Genomic DNA, 25,451 nt, shown 5'->3' on the forward strand with positions numbered 1-25,451 from the left:
TTTTTCACTCTGTATGTCTGCTGGCTGGGTGTGTGGTTGGCATATTGTTTTACCTTGAAATTCCCTCCTTTGTGCAGGTGGCTAAACACTCTTGGCATGTCTGCAATGGAGGGTATTGACGTTGTCATCCGACACTCTTTCTTTGACTATGGATACAACCATCTGGTGGACCAGAATTTCAACCCCTTACCCGTGAGTTTCTCCATGTGTTTAAATAGTTCAGTATCTGAACACTGCAGCAGTATCGGTCAAATTACTGAATTTAGAAATAGGGAGGTGTAACTTGGCTTCTTTAAATCTGCACCCAACACCAAATCTATCACCTCATTCTGAAACTGTCTTTCCACTGTATGTTTTAACAAGCATAGAAGACTTCCCCTCTGCCCCATAAGTGTTAGTCCTATAGAGCTCACTATCGCCGGCCTATGTTTGTGCATTGACAGTGCATTTGACATTTATATTTATTGGGAAAAAGTACATATATATAGTGCAAATTAATTATTTTTCCAAAACTCTTAAGCCAATCTGATGTGTGCATTCAGTTAAGGTATCAGAAAAATACTCTTTGGCCTAGGCTTTGGCTAACCTCAGCTTACTTTACGTGCAAGTGCTTACATGAAAAATTCAAAAAGGAAGGTTAATACCTATTTTTGCAGATTTACTAAATCTCTAAGGTACAGTAGGTAACTCACTATCATTGGTATCAGAATGGCAGAAATCTTGTAATTGCTGGGGTTTCTCTACAGTGAAAACATTTGTGATGGCAGCAGGACACTCAGGATTCCTGTACCATCAGTAAGTAAAAGAATGAATGACTGACATAGCACTGGCCTGGTCAGGTCTGGTCCATCTGCTGGTCTGGCACCTTGCATTTTTCCCGTGGGAGCTATTAGCTGAAATGAAAGCTGTTTAATGGTGTTGAATGGAGGGGTACTCAGGAAAGCTGTAGTGAAACATTAGCTCTTTGTCGGCAGCCCAAGACAGCACCCCCTGCTCTCATGTGCATCCCCTGTGTGGAACAGTGAGCTGTTGAGAGATGTGCAACCTGAGCTTCCAGCGCTCTGTGGGCAGTTAGTGCACAAACCCCAGTGTACTCTACTGTGGCACTGTCCTGCTCCAAGTCTGCACTGTAGACACACACAGCCCTGGGCCAACCACAGGGCCTCCATGGCACCTTCACCATGAAAAAATGGACAAATCTGATTTTGGCTACCAGGTTGGTACATGTGTATCTATTCTGTAAAAGCACAAAAATTACGTCTGATAACATGACTATCTGCAGGGCTACATATTCGGTTCCGAAGCAAAATACTGTATATGTTGTCTTCAAAGTCTACATATATTTAGCTTGGGAACACATACAAGATTTTGTTTAGACATTTTCCAGGACACTATCTTACTAAGAGCCCAGTAGTGTTTCAGTAGATAGTTTAATGAATGGAATTTATAAAAGACTTTCAGTGTCACAGACACAAATAAAACAGCTTTTTTTCTTTCTGCAGTCTAAGAGTGAGCATTGTGCTGCAGTTTGATGAAAATTACAGTTTCTGGACAAAAGTAGATGCATGACAATTTACTGAAGCATAAGCAGGTCTGGTTGAGATTATGAGAGTGTGGTAAAGTATCGTAAATACCTTAGCAAATGGTGATAAACCACAGAACGGTGAAAGAAAAATTACAGAACAAATTTGCCATGGATAACTTATGGGAATGACTTTAAAAATGAGGTTTTAATGTATAGCAGCCGCAGCCAGACACAGTTGGAATACACAGAGTTTAATAGCTTCAGATTCACACAGACACAGTACAGGCCAGTCAAATGCATTAGTTTTCGAAAGCCTTATCCAATTAACCATGATTGAGTCTTTGTTTATATATTACAACATTCGAAAACAAAGCAGTTTAAATCAAAGTATTTTGAAACCAGCAAATTTTTTTTCTGTCTTGTTCCTCTCTGAGATTCTACGAACAATCGCCCCCTACTGGGATCACAATGCTTTTAACATGGCTGGGCGTCTGTGTGAACCGCCAGACTTCCCACTGCGAGAATTCACAACAGCCCCAACCTGTCAGCCTGCCTAGAAATTTATATCCCAGCCCTTTCCCTTTAATCCCTCACGCAGGACAGCAATTGGAGCAACTTGGGCTCTGCCCACGTGGGCACCTCACAGTGCAAACCCTTCCCCATCCACTTCCCCTGACACACTTCTCTCCTCTTTTGTCTTGCTCTCCTTCTATCATTCTCATCCTCTATCTCCCTTCACTCCTTCATATTTAACCTACTTGCTACTACTCCCTTTTCTGTTTTTCTCCCTCTCTAGGCCCTCTCCTACTCATTTCGAAACACAGAGAATAAGGTGTCACCTTCAATGTCAACATAAGGAGCAATTGTTTCCAGTCAGTCAAACAGTTTGAAATTCTTGGTTCAATTGATGTTTTTCTTCTCCATATTTTGTCTAACTGAAGAGTTCAAAATGTAAACCTGAGGTCAAATCAGTCAATAAGGCAACTCTATGACATTCCTAAAGTTATATATTGTAAGCAGATTGATTTTTAAGTTAACTAATGCACCTGATGATTCTCCTTTTTATCAATAAAACTTAATCCAGGTACACGTTGTATTATAAGATACAGGTATCACTCTGATTAAAGATAAGAAATCACAAGTTTTTTGGAGGCATTAAAAAAACAATTTATCTGTGGTTCAGAGTTCAGGTTTAACCGTTTTGAATATTTACATAACCTGTTTGTTTGCCAGAATCCAAGTTGTTTTACATGGATTATAGTATTCAGGATAATGTTTGGACTATTCTAGAGTGGAATATTCCATTCCTAAAATAATCACACTGTAGTAGAGCCTGTCTGCATTTCAAATCACCCCTTGTAACACATATAAATGTTTTAGAAGTGTATTTTACTTTTATTTCAAATTCCAATTCAGAATTTTAAATAATTGTAGAGTTGTTGAGAATTTTTTTTTTTTAAAGCAGGGCATGTAAAAAGTTCTTCAAGATTTCAAAATCCATCCTGTGATGTTTAAGTATTGCTGGCAAGCCTTGGTCTGTTCTGTGCTATTAAAGACTGAGGCTTTCAACTAAGTGTGATGTGGAGCAGTAAACAGAACATTTGAAAGCGATTCTGTTTTCAGTTTGTTTGAGAAAAGTTTAGTTTTTGGAATTGAAAGGCTGAAAGGAAAAATACCACAAGATGTAGTATTTGCAAACATTCTCTGATAAGTTTCAGTCCTGCAATGTAGTACAAAATTGTTTTGATCTCAGTATGCATCTCTCACAGAAAGTTAATATGCTGTATCCATCGATATCTTTGTCATTCTTCTCAAGGCTTTGTCTTTCTTCCAAGGTTTAAAGAAAACATTCCAATTGTACCTATTTAATAGCTTTGAATTTTATGAAACATACATGTAGATCTTTAATTAAAGAGATCAAATTGTTCCCATTCTGCCTTCTCTCTTCATTTACCTCTAAATAATTAGAAGGTTATATTCTTAAAAAGCCTGATATGACATTCTGCAAGGTACTGTAGGTTTCCATTTAAGTCACTCCTCTAAGAAGGTAAGTTGTAGTTATGTGAAAGTCGAAGTGTTATGGAATAAGTAAAACATTTTTTTGCTGTGGTTTGGAAAATGTATCGACTACATTAATGCAATGTTTTTATTTGTATATTGCATTATATCCATACTCTTCTCCATCCACTCAGATTTAAAATGTTGGTATTAAATAGTAATTCATAAAGCCTTTCGATTAAATAGTAATTCTGAGCCTTGGAGAGCTTACTTCTCTTTCCCTGCACAGCCTGATGCAGATATTGTCTAGTCTTCACCACACAGTCCTCTCTCTCTTCTCTAAACCACTTAAGAAACGAGTGCTTTTGTTGAGTCTTAGAAGCAATATTTCTAGGCTCTGTTTCAGTGTGTAAATATTGGTAGCACATTTTCACATTACTTCTATATATTCCCTAAGTTACAGAGGCCTGCATATCATAAATCTATATTCAACACAAGCAGCTTTTCAGTTTCCACTTTGATTTGCGTGGGCTGTCTTTATGAGACTCTGAAACTTATCAAGAGCTCCCGACCACAGAGCTTCAAACAAAGGGCAGATTCTCTACCTTTTTTGCCTGCGTGCTCTCACACTGTCTGACTAATTTCTCCCAGTCAGGAAAATAGTTTAGGTTTCCACAGGGGCTCAAATGCCACTCAAATATGCAAAGTAAAATGTTTGGGAGTCTTGCAGTTATTGAATACAGTGGCAGCACCTTAAAATGATTTTGTACAATTTGCTACCTCCAGAAAAAGGTGAGCACTGTACTGGACTCTACTATTGTGGGTGCTGCTTCCTCCTACTGGTAAGAAAAAGTAGTGTCTCTAAACCTGGTTTGTTAACCACTGTACTGTACATTGCATTACCATTTTAACAATATAACTAGCATGCACTATTAAGATGGAATATAAGCATCCTTTGCAGCAGAGAATTAATCTTTCAGAGATCATTTCTGAAGTGAAAGAGAGAGCTCTTGTTGTTAAAGCTGCCAGAAGCATAATGGAACAGCATTAAGAGTAATACTGAAGGAAATTCGATTTTTTATTATTTTTTTATGATTTGTTATTCTCAGCTAACTCAGTTGTGAAATGCCATTCAAACACTAATATCTTAAATTCTGAATGCCAGGTTGTTTATTGTCCTTTCATTGAATCAGGGTGTTCAGTCTAGGGTATTTGTGATGTGGCAGTAGCAGACTTAAGTAGGCTGAGGAAGGCAGTGCCAACCCCCTGCCCTTTCTCACCTGCCTTCACATCTTCCAGCAGCTCTGCTGTTTGATTGAAGTCCTCAGCTGGCACGAAACAAGATACATCTGGAGCTCCATGCTCTCCAGATGCCATCAAAGACAGATGTTGCTCTGAGTTATCTCTGTTTTTTTTAATAGCTTTTAATTACTCACTCATTGCCACTGAAACCATTCTGGCCTCTCACCTACTGCATATAGCTTTACTGAAAGGTAAAACTAGAGCTGTTTTAGACCCCTTCAAACTACTACATCCGCCTCAGGACATGCACTTTCAGATGAATATGCATATCAAATGCCATTGCAGATCATGACAAAAATGCATAATTTCTTATGTCATTCTCCCTATCACCTGGTCACCTAGTCAGGACAATGCTCACCTGTATCTCACCTGTATCAGTCAAACATGATACAATTGTCTTTGCATTGAGCATTTGATTTTTTACTTTGAATGCATTAATTTAACACCTTAAAAACGATTTTACCAAATCCTTAATTGTGACAATTATTTTCTCAAGCTGTGAGACTCTTATTGATCTTGGTTTTAATTCTGCTAATGCTTAAATTGAATAAATCACTATTCTCAAGAAGTAAATAATTGTTAAGTATAATTTTTAATGTTATTCCAGTTTAAGTACTCAAAAAAGTGTTTATCGTTCTATATTAATAGAACAAGACATCAGTAATAATTTCCATATTAAATCTCTGCTGGTGCGCTGATGTACTGTTCATGGCTTGTTTTACTAAGACAGTCCTTAAAACAATTGTCCAAGAGAACTATATTTTCATTGCTGGGGAAATTGGAGTCTGCTTCAAACCACAAACAGCAGTTTGCAAAGGAAAGTATCTGAATCATTAGCTTGTGAGTGAAGAATTATAATCACTCGACAGTTGTTATTCATTAGAGGAACATGTCCTATGCACGCGGACTAAAGCTGAATTACCAATCTATTAGTTTGGCTGTGGTTTTAATTGCAGGCCTTTAGGTTTTTTTTAGCATTTTCCTAACACTGTTTGCTATTAAATTAGGAAAATGACTTTTATGTTCAATCAGAGGGCTCAGGACACAGTTGATACGGGAACTAGATTTGAAGGTGATTTGTGCTGACATCAAGGCAAAGAACTCTTCATACCTGGAACAAGAGAAGCCAAGATCCTGATCTTTCCAGAGAACTTGAACATTTTCTTTTTAGGACTCCATGCTTTGTGTTATGCCTTAATGTTTGTCCATTGTATGGTGTGAGAAAGCGACAAGAAAGAGATTAACGAAGAGACAATTGCCAACAAGGTTTCCTGGTAGAACACTGCAGTCTGATTGTCAACTATACAATCATTATGAAAAAGCAAAAGAACTCTGTCTCTTAAGATCAGAGAGGTGCAGTAGCATTTTCCAAACATTGCCATAAAGTTTGTTAAACAAATTTGTGTTTAAACATGGTTTATTCTAACTTAATTTACTGGTAGTTGAAAATATTTTTTGTTTGCCACAACCGAGCCAAATTGAATTATAAAAAAGGTTTGTGTTCATAAAATAGTTGTAGGCTTTTGTGTGCCAGACACATAATTTTAACACTGGACGAGAGGCAGATATTTGAGCCAGAACACTTTCAGTTTGTGGTTATCATTCTGAAGCCCAGCAGTTTCTTTTCTGTAACAGAGGTAGCAAAAAGCTTCTCCCAAAATTTTGGGTGGCCAGCCCTGTCCTTCTAATTTTATTGTATTGTGGGGTATTTAAATGTTATTAAGCTGCAAAATTAAGTTGAAATTCCATTTTAAAAAGAACCCCTTAAATGCTGCCATATGCAGGAGTGCATGGGAACTTCCTGGTGGATACATGTTATTCTGAACCACTCAATTAGGTGTTGGGAAGCAGTGAGAGTGGGGAGGGGTGAGGAGAATGTGCACAGGAATCAGACTCACAGCCAGGTTAAACCACTGCAAAAACAGAACTTCAAAGCAGTCCTGTTAGACATTTATTTTCATACATATAAACACGTTGATCAATTGTTACCCAAGCTAATGTTCGTGAAGGGCTGAAGAAGTAAATCATGGTCAGCTTTGGGCTGGGAGTGTTTGAGATATAAATATTTACTGGCATAGGGCAATATTTCCAGCAGAATGAAATTATTGTAAAGCACACTAAAGGAGTAGTTGAAATGAATGATGTGATGTTGTTATGGCCATGTAGTGTTGTGACCCAGGTTCAGTCCTGTAATGTCTGGATCACAGAGCTGAATCTGTGTTTGGACCTAAACAGGTTTAACACAATTCTTTATTAATTGTATTATCCAACTCATCCCTTATTTCTCCCAGTAAATCTCTAATTTTATGTCTCTTTTGTAATGCATTTATTTTGCTTTACTATGGTTTCCCATGGTATATGTTATGATTAAATTTGCCCCCTGAGGTTCACTGTGTTTATTAAACCATGATCTCACTGTGCTCCACTATACCTTCCACCACTTTTACCCTGATCTCTCTGTACTCCACTACATCTTTCCCTGCTTTTACCATGATCTCACTCTGCTCCATCCAAATTAGGAATGTATTCTCCTCTGAAATACAAACCTCCTGTTTAGTTTGATCATTGGCAGAGGGTGTTTTGCACAGGCACTTTTTCAGATCAAATGTCAGTTACATATGATTACAATTTCATTATGACAGGTTGTTAAAATTTTGTATCATAATTAACAGTCTTCTCATTAAAAGTTTATAACAGAGTATGAGACCAGTTAAAGTAGTTATTAAGCACTGTGTATACTAATCACAAAGTTAAAAAAATGCATTTATCCCTGCTTTGACAGTACTACTATCCAAATTATTAGGCATTCTTGAGCACACACTGCACCTATAGAGCTGGGACATTTGATCTCATTTTGATTCTCTACACCTTTCCCTGTTTTTATCATGGTATGCCACAGTCAACCTTAATAAAAGATACCAGAAGGAACTTACTGTTAGTCGTTATTATTCTCATACGTTTTAAATGCCCAAAGAAAAGCAAAATCCAGACGTAGGGACTCAAATGAGCAATGAGTAGCACAAAGATGCTCTGTGTTCCAGTCAGTACCTGTGTTTTGCATCCCATCCAGACTTGTCCTCAGGCCACCTTGACAAGCACATGGTTTCTTCTTTTTTAGGAAGAAAATATTTAATCTGGCTCCTATCCCACTGCTGCACAGGTTTTAAACCCTGCAACTGGTCTGGACAAATTAGAGAATGGATGTGGGGGCTCAAGATCCAAAGTTCTCTCCTAAATAATACAGTCTTGTGCATTATCCAGTTTAAGTGGATGGATTAGAGTATAAACTAATTTTATCTGTTCCATAAGACAAACTGTATTTCATTAAAGGACCCAAACACAAAATGTTCCTTGTTTGAATTTATCAGGAATAGAATAAAATGCTGATGGCTATTTATTTTTTAGTCATTGCAATGTTTTGGACTTGATTTGGACTTTACTTATTAGCAGCTGTCAGTGTGTTTAACTGTAATAAACTGACAAAGGCAGCTCAACTAAGCTTTCTTGTTTGAGAAATCCTATTATTTAAGTGACGTGTTTTATTAAGTGCAGGTTTCCATTTATCAAATGCTACAGGAGACATTTTCATACATCAGTGGTGCTAAACGTCAGTTTTAAGTTAAAAGTCAAGATACTGTATGCACCTCTAGCCACCTATAGGCTTTTCTTACAAAGCCACTATTTTGTCATGTATGTCTGAAAATGTTTTGAATTTGTCCTTGTTTTGATTGTTTCTTATTATTAGTTCATTTTTTCCATCCAGACACAGCATAAATAATTAGCTCTATCTGTGAATACAAGTAGAGCTATTTCACAGGGGTATAGGAAATAAACTTTATTTTTTATTTGCCAAAAATATGATCATTTTGAATCCCAAAGTAATGAAAGTACAGCAACTATTAGACTAAGTAACAATCATCTGGACCACATAAAAAAATGAGCTTTATAGTGTTATAGCTTTACCTATTCACTTTGTTTTCTATAGCAACCGTTAGGTCAGTTCATCCAAGGTTTCAAATGAGCATGAACACTTTTCAATCAACAGATAATGGGGTAATACATATCAGCTAGATTTGAAACATGGAAGTGATCAGTCATTGTCATAAATGACTGCATTCTGTCACAATGTATTTGGCCCCAATAAGTTAAGCTATTCAATCTCTTGAAACCTGTTGACGAGTGTGAGCATCTAGCAGATGTTCTCCATACTGTACATCTCCACAATAACACTAGTATAATATTAACATTAATCTTTAACGGATGCCACACTGAAACTCAGCCCTAAAATACAGTTGATATGTACACACTGCACAAGTGGCAGACATTGGGATCCTTTGGAGAGTTGTAAGAACAGAGAGATTGGCAACATAGTATTCAAATATTGAATCTGGTCTTCAAGCAGAAAAATTCAGCCCTTGCCACCACTTACTGACCAGACAAAACATGTTCAGAACTTATATCATACCTGTGTGAAATTTTCTCAACAGTACAGATGATTTTAGGTAATCCTCATTGACAGTGACTTTACACTTTTTTAGTAGAGTTTACCCTTGTGTTCTTTGCTTAAACTACTATGTCTAACACATTAGCCAATAAATTTAGCTTTCTAAGATTAAAGAGGCAAAAAGAAAATACAGTAGTACATGTTTTGTTCTGTAATATTATGTTATGTAGTATACAGTTTACTTTATTCACGTGTGTGTGAATATGGATAGTAATAGTATATTTTACTTGTTTGCAGTGATCACTCTCTCTGGGGTTAATCTAATCTTTGCACAGTTTTATAGTTTGCCTGACTTTCCAAGAAAGACTACTGGAGCTTTTTGTCTCCAAAAGTGCCAAGAAAGTGTCATTTTCAATAAATGTCCATTGCAGAGTTTGAATTGTTTGGGCTGAGAAAAATATCAAAGTTTTCCCTTGGTCTTAAAGCATCAGTGGCAAATGTGTAACAATTGTTAGTATGTTCCTACACACCAAATGGGATACATATCCTTTGGGTGATATTGTGAAAAAATGAGTTCATCTCATTTGTTAGTTGGGTTTAGTCTGATAAAAATGAAAGGAAAAAAAGGTTTTATATCATTTACATGATAAGAAATATGTCCCTGTGAATGAGCATGTCTTAAGGTCATGTACTGTATGCAGATAAAAATCTTGCAGGTCTGCACAATTGAATTATACTGTAGGAAGGCAATAGATCAGGGATAGACAGAGGGAATGTGCTATGGGAATGACATAATCTAATGTCTCTAGGACAAGCTGGATCCATTCATTCACCATTACTGAACTTAAGACTGCTCAGCAAGACTGCTAGATTCACTGTATATTTTGTTAGGCTATATAATTTTGAACAAGTAATAGGTTTATTCCATGCTGTAAAGAGAAGCTTCTTTACACCTGAAGAAGGCTCCACGGCCGAAACGTGTTTTCTTTCTTCTCTTTTTAGCATGGAACACACCTATTACTTGTTCCTTTGCAGCCTACACATGCTGACGCAGCTACCAACCTGAACTATATAATTTTGATCCTACAGTAACTTTGAAATAATGTGCCTTATCAGATTTTACAACAGTTCAATAATTGGGTTATGGGTAGCTCTGTCCCCTTTTCTATAGGTTTTTAAGGCTAGACAGTTTGTGGCTTTGCTCATAGACTAGAATCTATTACAGGAAACTGGCTTAATTACTGTCCCAAAGGTAATGTCCATTGTATAACAGGCCAAACATGCATTCATAAATATGAAGGCATTTATATTCCTAAAGCAAGGACATAATACTTATGTATATACCATTATATATAAAGTATAATGTATATATACTGTACTGTATATAGTGGTATACAGTATATAAACCATACAATTATGAGGAAATGTAAACAATAAAAAACAAAACAAAACAAAAAAAAAGGACCAAATTAACTGAGAGATGCTTTTAAAAGCTTTGCCAATATAGCCTACACTGAATACAAAGTTTACATGGTTTAGGATGTAAAACCATGGAATGATCTGCAATGAAAGCCTGAATCAACTGTGTATGGAATATGCTATGGTTCTGCCCAGGTATGCAGGGATTGTTCCTGAAATGTTTGGTAGGAATCCAACAGAGACAACATGTTCAGTGCCAGTTTCTGCAATCACAGCAAGGTTTGCAATTTTTCCATGAACCTACATGCAACAGTGCTACAGAATATTGGGTTTTCTGCTCCATGAAAACACATCTGAAACTGAGCCATCCCTCAGAAGCCAGGAGCAGTTACTCAGTAGGGACCAATTCGTAAGAACAGTTAAGGACTGTAGACTCAGATCTTTTAAGGTTATTTTGACTGTGTGGTTTATTGCTTGTAATGGCATGCCCATTTTTTCTCTTGCAGGATTACTGGCTGTCTTTGCTCTTCAAACGTTTGGTTGGTCCCCGGGTCCTGGCAGTACATGTGGCTGGTCTGCAGAGGAAACCACGTCCTGGCAGAGTAATCCGAGACAAACTGCGCATATATGCACACTGCACAAGCTTCCAAAAGTGAGTCCCCCCTCTTTCCCTGCAAAGCCAGTCTGGGCAAACAACCAAGCCTGAAGTGACTTTAGAAGGGCATCTCTACAAAGAAAAAAATGATGTCTTTTAAAAAAAGGAAGCAACCTATCATATATCACTTTTTTTACTAGTAATTATAATTATATCATCATGTACTGTACATATGGTATTTGTTTTTCTATGTATTATATTATACAGTATAAATGAGTGGGTTAAGGATATACAGTACACTTGAAGTAAAAGCTTGTTTACTATTTGCATTTTAAAATCATAGACCAGTCTAGTGTGAAGTTCATTGGAGTGCAAGATTCATACTAGGGATTCATCTCTCTACTACCTATCTGCAGGTAGGATGACGGGGGGGGGGGGGGAATTGTTCATGGAAAAGCTGTCACATGAAAAAATGTGAATGAACCAAAAAATGGATTTCAGAAACTATATTCTCAGTTTAAAACCTCCCAGTTTCCTCAATAAGTAATATACTTTCCTATAAATTCATGGAATGCAAATTTTAAGAAGTAAAGAAGTATCTTTGGTATCCATCTCCATTTCAATAGGTGGAAAAAATTCCCTTAGAATGAGCTGCAGCATTTTAGTCATTCTGATACAGCCATATAAAGGCATTATAGGTGCAGATTTTATATTTTATATTAAATTTTATTATATTAGTGCACATTTTCAATGGTTTTTCCTCGATTTGAGATCAGGAGCTACAATAACTTCATCTCTCCAGGGGACACCTGAGAATAAGGTTCAGCGAGGAAAGGGTCTGCCCATAATAATGATATATAAATAACAGACTTCAGACACCCAATCTTTCAGAGTGTGCAGCCATAAAAGTTAACGAGTATCAATTATCAAGCGTGCGGGGCCCTTTCTACTGTCAAAGAGCTGTAGAAAGGTGGCTGAGTCCTTTATCCCATCTCGAATACATTTGGGCCATGGGGCAGACAATAGGAAGGTCTGTCCTGAGACAAGATAAAAAGTGCCATCATCCCCTTTGAAGATGGTCATCTTTTAACCTGTGTGATGTTTACCGCACCCAGGGCTTGTCATCACCAGAATAGACTTACTGCCTGCTACCTGCCTCAAGCCACATCTCCATTTCAGTTTGGGCTGACCTCCCCATTTCACCCTTTCATATGGTTGGACAAAACATTTAATAATAAACTGTTCAGAGACTTTGAAGATATATCATTGATTGCTGTGGGATTATAAAAACATATTTCTGTGAGTCTCTAACCTGTTCTGGATATTTTTATTTTATGGCATAATTAGAAAATGGAGTAATTCCAGCAGGGAATGCCTTCCAGTTAACACCAGTAGAATCTATGTAAAAATGCCCACATCCTACCTGAAGCAATGGCTGCCTGCCGGGTGAGGGAGAGAGAGCACCTCACCAGGGCTCGCTGAACTAAGTCCCTGTTTACGTCGGGGCAGGAAAAGAAGGGGGTTGAGGTCATCTCAGAATCTTCCTGCAGTAATGATAAGTGGATATTTTGCTGGCTCTTTTCATGAGTTCCTGTTCTCAATACCAATTTTCTCCACCTGTAACTTCAGAAACAAACAATGGAAGAACAAGAAGATTCTCTTGTGTGTGCGCCAGCTCTCTGGTAGTCCTCAGGCAAAAACATATGAGCACTTGTATGCTTCAATACATTCTTGGAGGTTTTCTATATTTTGGTGTTGTAAGTTCCTATGTTCTGACATACAAGTGCGGTATAGTGCAGAAAATGGAGTACATCTGTTCCCCACAACTGTGTTATGTAGTATGACGTAATCATATAATTTTTAGCTTGTCAATACCATCCAGTGATCGGCGATCTGCCTATGCATGTATTGTATGGCTGTTTTTAGTATACTGTACATTGGATAATTGTGTTACTCATTCAAATTAGCTGGGGAGGAAGCCCAGGGTAGACATTGATTTATCATGGGTTTTTAAGATCAGCTATAAAAATGAGATATTTCTTGATAAGCACTCTTGGGTTGTAAATTGGCTTTGAAGTTGCTTTTATTTTGCTGTTTCAAATAATCAGAATGCTTAGATTGTAAAGACGTTTGTGATGCAAGAGAGAAATCCTAAAAAGCAAGTATGTAACCTTTCTCACTAGGCTTGTGAAAACATATTGCGTTCTCTACAGGTTTGCTGTATTTTCTGCTACAGTGCCATCCTTTTTAAATTTTATCATAAATGCTGCCTGTTTTTACAATGATATGATTCAACAGTGTGGGGTAAATCACTTTTCATCCAGCATTCCTGCAGTTCCCATCATTCTTTAGAAAGGTTTGTGTGGTTATTGCCTGTGCTCCCACCACTATGACTACAGTCCTTCATCCTCCATACCAGCGTAGTTAGTTAAAAATACCATGTGAAGGGAGCAGTGCTATCCACAAGAGGAACACCAAGTGCATTAGTGTTCTTTGAAGATGACAAGACCGACATATAACATATATCATTTTTTAGAGGCCACCCAAGCATCATACAAATATTTAATGTTCTTATTAAATTGCAAAATAACAGGCTGCATAAAGTAATGAATATATTGCATTTTTGAATATGATCATTATGTTTGTAACCTTCCAAGTTTTATTTTTTTTTAAATTACAAATTAAACTTAATAACTGGGTAAAGTGTTTATTTCTTTTATGGAAAATCAAAGCCAGGTGAATCATCATCAAGGACTTTTTTTATGAGATGGCCTGTCTTTTGAAAGAGTTTAACAGCACTGGGGGAACAAATCATATTTTATAAGCATGAATTCAGCTGATTAGTTCAGTGCCTCCCAACCTTTTTCAGCTTGGAGTACATTTTAAACATCCCCCAAAAATTGCAGGCACAACTAATGATTTTAAAACAATCTGCTGTAATATTGCAAGAAATCACATTTGTTTCAAATTGACTATAGCATCAAGAATTAATATTTGACTTTGCTTTGTCTACAAATAAAATGTGAGCTTGTTCCAATGAATAGAACTGTTCTAACATTTGTTTTAACACAAAAGTCCTGATCTATATTTTTCTGATTCCACAGCACACCTCTTGTCACGCTTTCCCCTTTTTAATCCTATTTTCCATTTTTGGCTTCTTGAAATGGTAACAAGAATTATGTAAGAGAACTGAATCAGACATTAGAATGACTGGAGAAGCAGAGATAACACTGTAACTGGAACTATATAGGAGAAAAAGATATCTGCCAATCCTTGATTTTCTTAATTTTATTTTAGGTATGACTGTCTGTAATTTTTTTTTTCCTGTAGTCATAATTATGTGCGAGGATCCATAACCATTTACATCATTAATCTCCACCGATCCCGGAAGAAAATCAAACTGGCTGGGACCTTGAGGAACAAAACTGTTCATCAGTACCTCTTGCAGCCTGCTGGGTCAGAGGGTCTTCAGGCCAAGTGAGTATGGAAGAATCAATCAGTCTGCCAATCAATCATTTTATTTGCTATAGTGCCATTTGCAACACTGCTTTATAGAATTCCCACAGTTGACACCATGTTAGGATGTATCCTTTTAAAAACTAATGTAGATTGAAAATTTCTTCATATCACATTCAGAAGCCAAGATAAAACAAAAGTAACAGTACACATAAAGTACTAATTTTATCTTATGTAGCTCCTGTTTATGGTGACCAACATTTCAAAGCACTTGAAAAATTCTTCTTGCAGGGAATCTTTGTGAAAATCCTAATAGACAAGAAATATTACCGTGAATATAGGAAAGTGAGAGGGTAAGGTAGCACCTTAACAATGAGTGGGGGACTGGGACCTCTCTAACAGTAATGGGTACTGAGTTCCACAGTGAGGATGTGATGTAGGAGCATAGCCCAAGTGTAGATGTTTTCATTGGAGGAGATTTGGCCAGGCTGCAGTCATAAGATCTCATTTTAAGTGATCTCTTTCAAAACAGAATAGTAATCTCAGGCTTTTCCTAATCAAAGGCCTCATCTTGAAGTAAGAGGTGAGTACAGAAGGGCACAGCCATAGACTGAAAAGCTGTTCTAGGGAACTGAGGTAACATCTGTGAGGTCTATGTCTGCTTTGTGAAAAAATAGTGAACTTTACCCTTCAAGCCACTAATGGAGTATCATGTTTCACGAGCATTGACCTTACAAGGGAAATATTGAAATACAGGCACATAGGAGAAGGACCCAGGTTACCATAACTTGGCAGTCCTGCTGTATCTCTTCTGTAATCACTTAGTAGAAGGCGTTGAGACATTTTCCCAGCAAATGTAAACAAGTGGGGATTGCTGGATTAGAGCAGGCACAGCAGTGCTAATGCTAACAGGTCAGAATCCCTTAATCAAATAACTTTCTCATAGGTCAAGTAAACCTGTTTGATTTACCATTTACTTGTTTTTCAAATCTCTCTGGCCTTGGGGAATAGACAAAGGGATAGAAGAAAGTGGGAATGCTTTCTTCCCTCTGCCCTGATGTGATAGAGGATGGCCAGGGATTATAAAAGCTGGAATGATTTAGAGAGAGGATTAACGACAATAGGTCCTGTTGGCTCAAGCTTGGCCCCATACGGTTTTAAAAATAATTTCAATGTACTTCAGAAGGCACTGGTGGAGAGAGCATAACTTGGAGCTATTGCTTGTGAAATGCTGTCAGGTTTAAACGATCTTTAGAAAAAAAGATCATTTTTAACATCCACAATTTCTTTTAGAACAATACAGCTGAGTCACCTGGTGATCTTGACAATTCTTTTTTAGCAGAGGAAAATAGGCTTTGTCTCAGCATTTTGTCATCGGCATCTTTGTCTTAATTATGAGCAAAGATGTGCTATTTAATACATCCAGATGGGTTAGGAGTCATGACTGAATGATTAGCATGACATTTTATACTGTGTCAATTTTACTTCTATGAATGTAATAAGCCTCCTAACCAGGGAAGTGGGTTATGGATACATTTCACATGAACAAAGAAGATGGCAGTGAGAACAGTTCTGTGTAAAAAAATAAACTATAAGGTTAAATTCAAGTTGATTTATAGTAATAAACTGTGAAGTACAGGCACATAAAAAATCTAACATATACATCTATGTTAACTAATTAAATACTGTTGAATAATAAGCATAATTTATTTTTCTAATATATAAAAATCACAATCATAATGTATTAAATGCATTAAGATATAATTTAGTATTATCGATATATATATATTACAACCATATATAATATAGTTATATTAATAAACTGCAGGGTGATTTTCTATTTATTTGTATCTTTTATTATACTTAAACTAAGAATTTAAATTTAGATAATTTAGATGTAATTTAGATACATTACATCTAAAGCTTGTCATGAACTCAGTGTTAATGTTTGCAGAGAATTAACCTAGAAGCTTCTGTGAGTCTCATGACTCATGACCCCAAACCTTGCCATACAGTATACTAGTAGTGTTTTGGTTTCACTACATACTCCCTTTTCTGTCCTACTCAGGAGAACACAAGGGCAACCATTCACTACTCTCAAGCCCTGTTAAACCTTTGGAACTTAACTAGTTCTTCCTACCAAAGCTCTAGGCCTGTGTTATTGAGTTTTAATGCTAATCCTCAAATAACATTGTAATTATGTGTTGAGCCTGAAGGGGGATTAATGAAACTGTAACCTTTTGAAGAGGACTACTGGAGCTGGTTTATTCTGTAAAAGCTTCCATTCATGAAGTAAAAAGTGAGGGCAGCTTTTATTAAGAATTTACTAGTACCAGATGTTAATAAATATGAATGAATCTGGTACCCCAGGCTATATAATCATGACATATTAAATTCAATTTGTATATGAAGAGTATGTGTGAGGGGTTGTGTAAATATTCTGCATTGAAAAATCATGCATTTTCAGCAATATCACACTGCTGCTCAACACAGTATTAAATAATCCACCCGTCCATCCAATTTCAATCCACTTGTCCAGGTAGGGGTCACGTGTTTCTCCACAACACATTCCAGCTCCTGTTAGGGGCTTCTCGAGCACTTCCAGGCCAGATGAGAGATATAGTCCCTCCAGCATGTCCTGGGTCGACCTCAAGGCCTATGCTCCATGTGAAGTGCCTGACAGAGCTCCAGCAGAAGCATCTTGAGTGGTATTCTTAACAGGTGCCCAGACCTTCTCAACTGGCTACTCTGAGACTCTGCCACATCATCATCAAAATGAGCTTGAATTTATATGTCCTCTTTAACACAATCATCTCAAAGTGGTTTTCAGTGCATACTATAGGAAACACATTATCCAAAATTAAGCAAATTACAAAGCAAAGAAAATAAACCAAATACAGAGGGGATAGCTAGAAACTGGGGAGGTATGCAGTGTCAAATCTTTAATGTAGGAATTTTAAAATAAACATTAGACCCAACAAGAAGCTAGTAAAAGGACGCCAAGAAAGGAATGAGATCACTTGAATAATACCTCGTCAGGATTGTAGCAGCCAACTTAAAAAATATATTGTAACTTACTTTAAAGCTACTGTACAAAGTTTTAAAACTGTGCAAGGGTCTGAAAACTTTCACTGTAGACAGCATAGGACAGCCCGGTAATATTTCTCTCAAGGAAGAATGAGGTGCTTAGATCATAGATCACCTCCAAAGTTGATCTTTCAGGGCCGTTGTTCACCCCTCACCCCCCACTTTTTTCTGGGAGAGGACCATGAGTTCAGATTTGGAGGTGCTCATTCCAGCATCTTCACATTCAGAAATGTCCAAGTAATCGTTGGAGCTCACAGCATCACCTTCAGATAGCAGATGTGTTACCACCAGGCCCTCATTGCAGATACTGGACTAAATAGCAAGTAGAATTAGCACCAGCACTTCATATTGCCATAGCACCTCTCACATGAACAAAGGACCTTGTTCATATGCCATCTCCACAGAACAAAGGTCAACTGAAATGGATTTCCAATGACTCCTCACATATCTTTAGAAGAGAAAAGAGCTGGTCCACAGTTACATAGGCAGGACGGAATCCATATTGCTCTTTTTCAATACAAAATTCAACTACTAGATGGCATTTCCACTACAGCACATTGATATAAGCTTTGAAGGGGAGGCTGAAGTGTGTTTCCCTTATATTGCCAAAACACCTCATGTTCCACTTACTTAAAGACAGGGACCACCACCACAGATTGCCAAAGTTACTGTATAACATTGAATGCCCACAACACAACAACATTTTAGAGGACTTTTAACTTTCAACACATTCAAATATTCTCTTCCCCTCCTGCCTAACCACTATGAAGGCACATCACTATCACAGTGACCTCAGTGACAGTGCTGAATCCAGACTTGCCAAATCGACCAGATTGTGTTCCTCACAGTGTTCTTTCAACCTTTCAACAATGTCTTTAGCAGAGGTAAGCATTTCAGCACCGTTGCTGAGAAAAGCCTGAGCATCGAATGGTTTGCCAAAGTAATTTTGTGGCTGTCCTGGCCTTCATTCAGCAATTACAGCAACCACAGACTTCTTGACCATTCAACGCCTTTCAGTCAAATCAGGGACCCATTCATCAGTGTTGCTCAGAGGATCCCAGACCCCAGAGGACAATGATAACGTTTTGCCAAATAGGGACCTAGTGAAGGCATAATGACTGGTAATTACATTTTAAGGAAGGTATGTCACTGTAAAATAAACATAAAAAATGTGGAATGCTGTTTTGTGCTGTGAAATCTTTGAGAAAAAGTTTGGTTGCAAGTTTTTTCTTTAGGCAAACTGAGGCATCTGACTGTTCTGTTTACTGCCCTTCAGAAAGCAAACGTTGCACAGTCTGTCAACTATTGTAGCAATGCAATCTAAGTCACACGTGTTATATACCAGTCACTGATTAAAAAAAATTGATAAATACAACAACTGGAAAAGACAGGATAACTTTCTTTCTCATGGTACAGAGCCATAGAGCCATTGAGATTGCATAGAGATAAAGCTTTTATTGTTAATGTTATTCATGACAGAATTAAATGCATAATCTAAACTTTTTTAAAATTTCTGAAAGATATATTTGATTCTCATAAAGTTTAGGAAGAATTTGGGAGATTGTGGCAATAGTCATTTAAGCCATGTGCCTAGAATTTTGCAGTAATGTTTTTAAAGCTGATTGCAAATATGAAATGAAGCCATAAATGTATTTACAAAACAGAATAGTTAAGGCAGGTGTCTCACAGTAATGCTGGAACTAATCCGATAGATTCCTTTTTATCTACATCCAATACATGCATAATATCAGAAAATATTTTTAAAAACTTATTTGGTATGTAGATGACACAATACTGTATTATAAATCATGAAACACCAAAGCAAATCTGTAGTTTTACTTGGTTTAGTGAATACATGTGAATGTATTTGAAGGACACTGACAGCAATTTTGTAGCAAATGCAAATGGTATGCAGTAAAATAACCTATTACACACTCTGAAATTAAAAACAAGCAAAAAAACAACAGAAAACAATTGTAAAGCAACTTTACATAAGTACCTATACATGTACACATATACTGTATACAATTCTGTGTTTCTATTGCAGTACTCCATTTCTTGTCAAGTTATACAAACTCACACACATATCCACATCTGTAACCAGGAGTGTTTGAATGCAAGCATATGGAACCATTAGGAAAGTTTAATTTAATTTACATCATATTTAAGGGAAATGCGAACTCCTCTTTATGCGTGGCACTATGTGCAGTATGCTTACATACCTCTTCCTTAGCTTTGAACTTTAAATCATAAATCCTTGCAGTAAACTGATTGGAAAGATCAACAAAGCACTTTGGTCTGTGTTCTAAAGTGCATGGTGTCATACCATCGTGTCACATTGCAATGTGCTTCGCAATAAAAGAAGAACTGCTTGACCAATATAAAAGAGCCTGTGAAAAATAACAGAATACAAAATACTCAGATCAATTCTGTATTTTTACAGTGGAATGTCTCTTGTTATTTTAAATAACAAATTCCAAAGGCAGAGGTACTGAAAGGGGGCATTATTGTGCATACATTTAGATTAGAGACCAGAAACAGAATCATCAGATACGTAGCTAGTATCTACAAAACTATAATAAAGATGATGAAAAACAGAATGTTTAGCCTAATTTATAAAGTTAAGAGTTTTGGGTGTGGAGCTGTGTTTGTATTCACCCCCTTCACACACCTGACGAGCCTCTGCAGTGCAAATGTTGTAAAGAAGGAGAATGTTTAATTGTAAAATATATAGTAATCCATTGACTTTCACACAGCATCTCCATTAAGCAACTAATAATTCAGAATTACTAATTATAAATGAATCAAGTATGTTCTTAGAGAATTTTAATTTTCTTTGAAGCCCCTCATGCTAAAAGGATGCCAAAAACTGATCCATGATATCCCTGAAATACAAATAGGATAGATTAAACATGTTAGAGAAATATAATACATATCCATCTAACATGTAGTCAGGCCTAAGACATACAGTATGTTATGTTTACCTTCAAAACCATCAGATCCATGTGGTGCGTGTTTTAGATATGTTTATTTCTCATAAAACTTTCAGTATGGTTGTAATTACCTTGTGCGGAGTTTTCAGGCAGGAAAAGGGGGATTTAAACATACAGAACATTGTAAAAATAAAATACAGGATTCTACTGTTAAAATCAAATGCAGCACCATGAGAGTGCCAGTAACCATGTGCAGGTTGCAGTACACATAAGTCATAGATAAACTAGTAAATAGTGTTTTGTTAGTATTGTTGAGCCTGCTTTTACCAGCGGTCAATATGAGAAAGGCTTGGACAGAACTCTGTAACTCACAGAGATTATAGGAGCCAGAAATATATATATTTTTGGAGTGTTTCCGCTGGACTAACACAGGCAGAATGGCTGTTCTCATTGAGAGGTAGTTTAGTGGTACTGCAATGATAGATGGTAGAAAAATAATATACAAGATCAAATGTTAATGGAAATGGGACATATTATCTGAATCATAATTCATAGGGAGGATTACTTTTTGGGAGAGGTAACAGAATTGATCAACTATTAGATTCTGTCACCTTCAAGGTTTGTAGGAAAAACCTTGATAAAAATCAATAAACTGAATAGCTGTCTATGCTTGATATTATATTATGCTTGATATTAATTGTATCATATAATTATTATATTATATTGTATTATGTAAAATGTTATAAAATATGCTGCTTATTTCCTGCTGACTTTGCAATATGCTGTCTTCCATGTCTTCAAGCATATTAATTACATAACTAGACTGCCCTCTAGTGAGAGAATAAAGTTTTTCATTCCCACAGAGACCATTACAGAGCTTTGCTTCTCTAGCCACTAAGATCTTCATATATTAGCAGTAAGTCTCAGAATTTCATGCAGTTTAATTTGTAATTATATTGTACAGTTTCCCCAAAACTGAATCAAAATGTGAAATACACAGAAGATTACTGAATTTACCTATACATTCCAGGAGACATTTTATAAATCTTAATCCTTAGAGATTCATTAGTATAAAGGTTTTTAAGACTCTTGATGTCAATGGCCCTTATTTTGCACTGTGTTAGCCTCTGCTCAGATCTTAACTGATGACATCATTCCTTTGTCCCCTCAGAGCTGCAGTGCAGGTCCTCTCTTCATTTGTGGGGCCTCGGCAGTACAAACCTCTCTCTGCTGCTCCGCAGGTCTGTGCAGCTGAATGGGGAGCCCTTGGTCATGGTGGATGACGAGACATTCCCGGATCTGAAACCACGGACACTTCGGCCAGGCCGGATGATAGCCTTGCCGCCCATGGCTATTGGCTTCTACGTCATCAAGAACGTCAATGCGTATGCCTGCCGCAGATAGCCAGCACCCTTTGAGACCTCAGTTGCACCCTGAGACCCACCTTCACACACTGACAATCAGTGTGCTTCCAACAACATCAAGGGAGTATTTCTTTAATGAATCAGGAAAAGGCTGATCTCCCATAAAAAGGGGTTGCACTGATTGCCTTTTGAGTATTTTTGTCTTCCTATTATGATGAGACTCTCCTGGGCTTCATTTAAGCTTTTATTTTTGTGTGTTGTTTGATTTTTAACATGTCAGGATATGTCTTACAAGTTTTCACCCTGTCATGAGTTGGATTTGTTGTGAATCAGTACAATATTTTTTTCACGCATGGCTCTGTGCAGAAATGCTGTCCTGGACATAGGATAGTCAGGCTCCCACACAACTACTATGCAATTTGGTTAAAAATTAACCATTATGTAAATTCTCTTACTATAACAGTATAAATACAACCTGCCCTGCTTCAAATTCTGTACTACACAGACACACACTCACATGTTTCAAAACAAACAATTTAAATTTCCACCAAATGCAAAAAAAATACTATACTCAATTTAAGTCTAATTGGATATGTTTGTTTTGGGCATGATACAATGATACATGATACAAGAGCAGACAGCAGAGAAACAGGCTGAAAGTCTAAGGCCTAGAAATTATTTGTTCTTGGTAATACTCTTTGCCCTGATGTTATACAGTAAATCCCAGGGAGTAGTTAGAAAATAGCCATAACTTTAGTTAGGTTAAAGGCTTTTAAAATAGTTCCCACATCTATCTCTGATTAAAGGGTATTACTAAAAATACTCATGCCTCTTTTAAAGAAAAGATCTTAACTTATCTATGGGTCTGCACTGTATGAGGTTTTCTTGTTTTACATATAATTCTCACACTCAGTCTGTAAAGAGAATTTGGAGGAATTTATTCCAACTTTAAACTTAAACTGACCACAAGACATGGGGACAGAAAAAAGGGAGATGGGCAGAGTTTTAAAAACTGTTCAAATCCTGTTACACTTTGCTTACAAGGAGACAAAATAATGACACCTACAGTACAAAGCAATTTCAGATTGTTGCAAAAGAAAAGACGTTTCGTTTCATTTAATTGTTTCTGATTGCATTTGTTTTGTTTCTTTTACAGGAAACATGCTTTAATAATCAGAGTTGAGGGACTGGGTGACAACAAAATGTAGAGTTTCCAAAAGATATGGGGGAACCCTTTTGCTCTGTAGGTAAAGACTGAGACACTGGAGGGAAATTGAGCCAACTGCACAATTCAGATGCAATGTGGTTGTACATACAGATCAGACTGAAAAACTGGGATACTGGGTGTATCAGTATCAGAAGGCAGAGCTGGGGTACTAGGAGGAAGTATGGCTCAGCTGTAAGAGTCAAGGCAGCAGGAGCTAGGAGATGGTTTTCCTGTGCTTTTCAGAACTGCCCTCTCTCTCTGCCCTTAAAATGCATTGCTCTTTAATACCTTAGTTTGACTAATTCTTTGTTTTCTTTTCTAATGTTGTAAATGTTTTTTTCTTAAATTATATTTTCATGATGAAAAAGCAGAAAGAATATCTAAATAAATATATTTTATATGTTTGTGTTAACCACAACAGCAAAAGGCTACCAACAGAGCTCAGGTATTTAAATTCACACAGTGGTCCAGGAGTTCTGAAATGAGGGCATTTTATCACAGCTTTAACTGTTACTTGTCAACATGCCCAACTCACTGTTGTTTCCTAGACTGACTAAATACAAGCAGTCTTTTGTAATACAGCTGATGCTACAAAAACAAAATGTGGCAAATATTAAATATGTAAAGTCTAATTCTTACATATAGATTCTAAACATATGAACTGTGTACATAAATCATGGACAGTATACAAAACTTTTGCTATAATGTTTATGAAATGTTTATTTACATTTTTCTTTGAACTATATTAAATTACAGGTGGCCTATCTGTATGTGAGTAATTGTTATGCAAAAGGGTTTTCAAATAAATCTTTCAAACTTTACATAATTGTATTTTTCCAGTATTTGTGATACAGTATTTTTTCATATTTCGTATTGTTTGCCTGCCTGATCTGATTAAAACTATGAAGCATTAAAAAGCTGTGATAAAACAAGTACCTTCATACAACCATAGTACAACTAAAATAGCAGTAAATCAATTTTATGTTCATTTCTTTTTTAAAAAGTCACAAAACGGGCTATGTACATGCATTTGTTTTAATGGCAGGTTGTCAATATGATTATATTAATTCTATAATAAGTCCTGTCAAACCTGACAATCTTGAAATCTCTTCTGTAGTTGATGTATCCTACAAAAAGAAAAATTACCCCAAAATGTGTTTGACTTAATGATGCACCTGTAGTCATAGAACCCTCCTGCTGCACCCCATTTGAAGATCAGAGCTTGTCCACCTAACACCTGAGCTGTGCTGGTGTCTGAGCTGCTTTACTGATACAGGCCTGTGTCCTTTCATTCTGAATGTGTGTGGATTGTTTATTTGAAGTTGTTCATATTTTCTTTTGAAAGAACATTATTTTATTTTGAAAATTTTATAAGACTGAACACTATTTTTTACAAATTTATGCAGTAATAAAAAAGAAATGTAATGACTTATTGTTCTTTTCTTAAGCCTATGTCCACAATTAAAAGCAACAATAGAATTTACTCATTTTAAAATGTTATCAGAGCCAGCAAACAGAGATATTTTGCATTGTTTTCAGTCCTTTATAAAGACTTATTGAGTTATAACATGGTAAAAAAAAACAAATTTAATAATACAGTAGATTTATAGTACAGAAAACAGTCATACAACTAATAGAAAACATGGAGATGCTACATGATTTTGTGATAAATTATTTTTAAAAAATACTGTGCAAAACTAAATGATAAACTCCAAAATGTCAAAGCAGATATTATACAGTATATCTACCTCCTAGAAATAATTTAACTACCAAATATCATTGTCACTCAGGAGGGTCTTCTGCTGTGTACTGTGTGATGACATGACAATGTTCTTTACTATTGAAGATATGAAAAATGAACTTTTCTGGGGTCCTTGATGCATTTACTTGGTAACTGTGAAGATGCACATTCTGCTCCCTTTTACTATTACAATGTAAGAAAGAATTTGTAATTTTCATTGAGAGCAATTGCAAACACTAGTTTGCAATCTAGTCAAGGTTTGAACATTAGAAATAGACTTGTTACTAAAAGTTTCCAATGTAAAGAAAGATGGGTAGACAGTAAAATGTTTCTCAAGATAGAAGATGTTTTAAAGGTTTTGACTGATTTTGGAAAAAAAA

General features: G+C 36.5%; 1 protein-coding gene across 1 annotated transcript in view; it reads left to right on the plus strand.

Annotated features, from left to right (window-relative positions):
- Positions 1-22,163, plus strand: part of hpse2 (heparanase 2) — an 84,516-nt gene extending 62,353 nt beyond the window's left edge. Inside the window, exons 9-12 of the mRNA XM_088917504.1 lie at positions 78-192; positions 11,195-11,340; positions 14,614-14,760; positions 22,001-22,163. Coding sequence (XP_088773630.1) covers positions 78-192; positions 11,195-11,340; positions 14,614-14,760; positions 22,001-22,163 — 571 coding nt within the window. The remainder of the gene's footprint in view (positions 1-77; positions 193-11,194; positions 11,341-14,613; positions 14,761-22,000) is intronic.
- Positions 22,164-25,451: the final 3,288 nt, after the last annotated feature.

The sequence above is a fragment of the Atractosteus spatula genome, chromosome 5 (assembly GCF_055471065.1).
Source record: "Atractosteus spatula isolate fAtrSpa1 chromosome 5, fAtrSpa1.hap1, whole genome shotgun sequence".
In the NCBI taxonomy this organism is placed as follows: Eukaryota; Metazoa; Chordata; class Actinopteri; order Semionotiformes; family Lepisosteidae; genus Atractosteus; species Atractosteus spatula.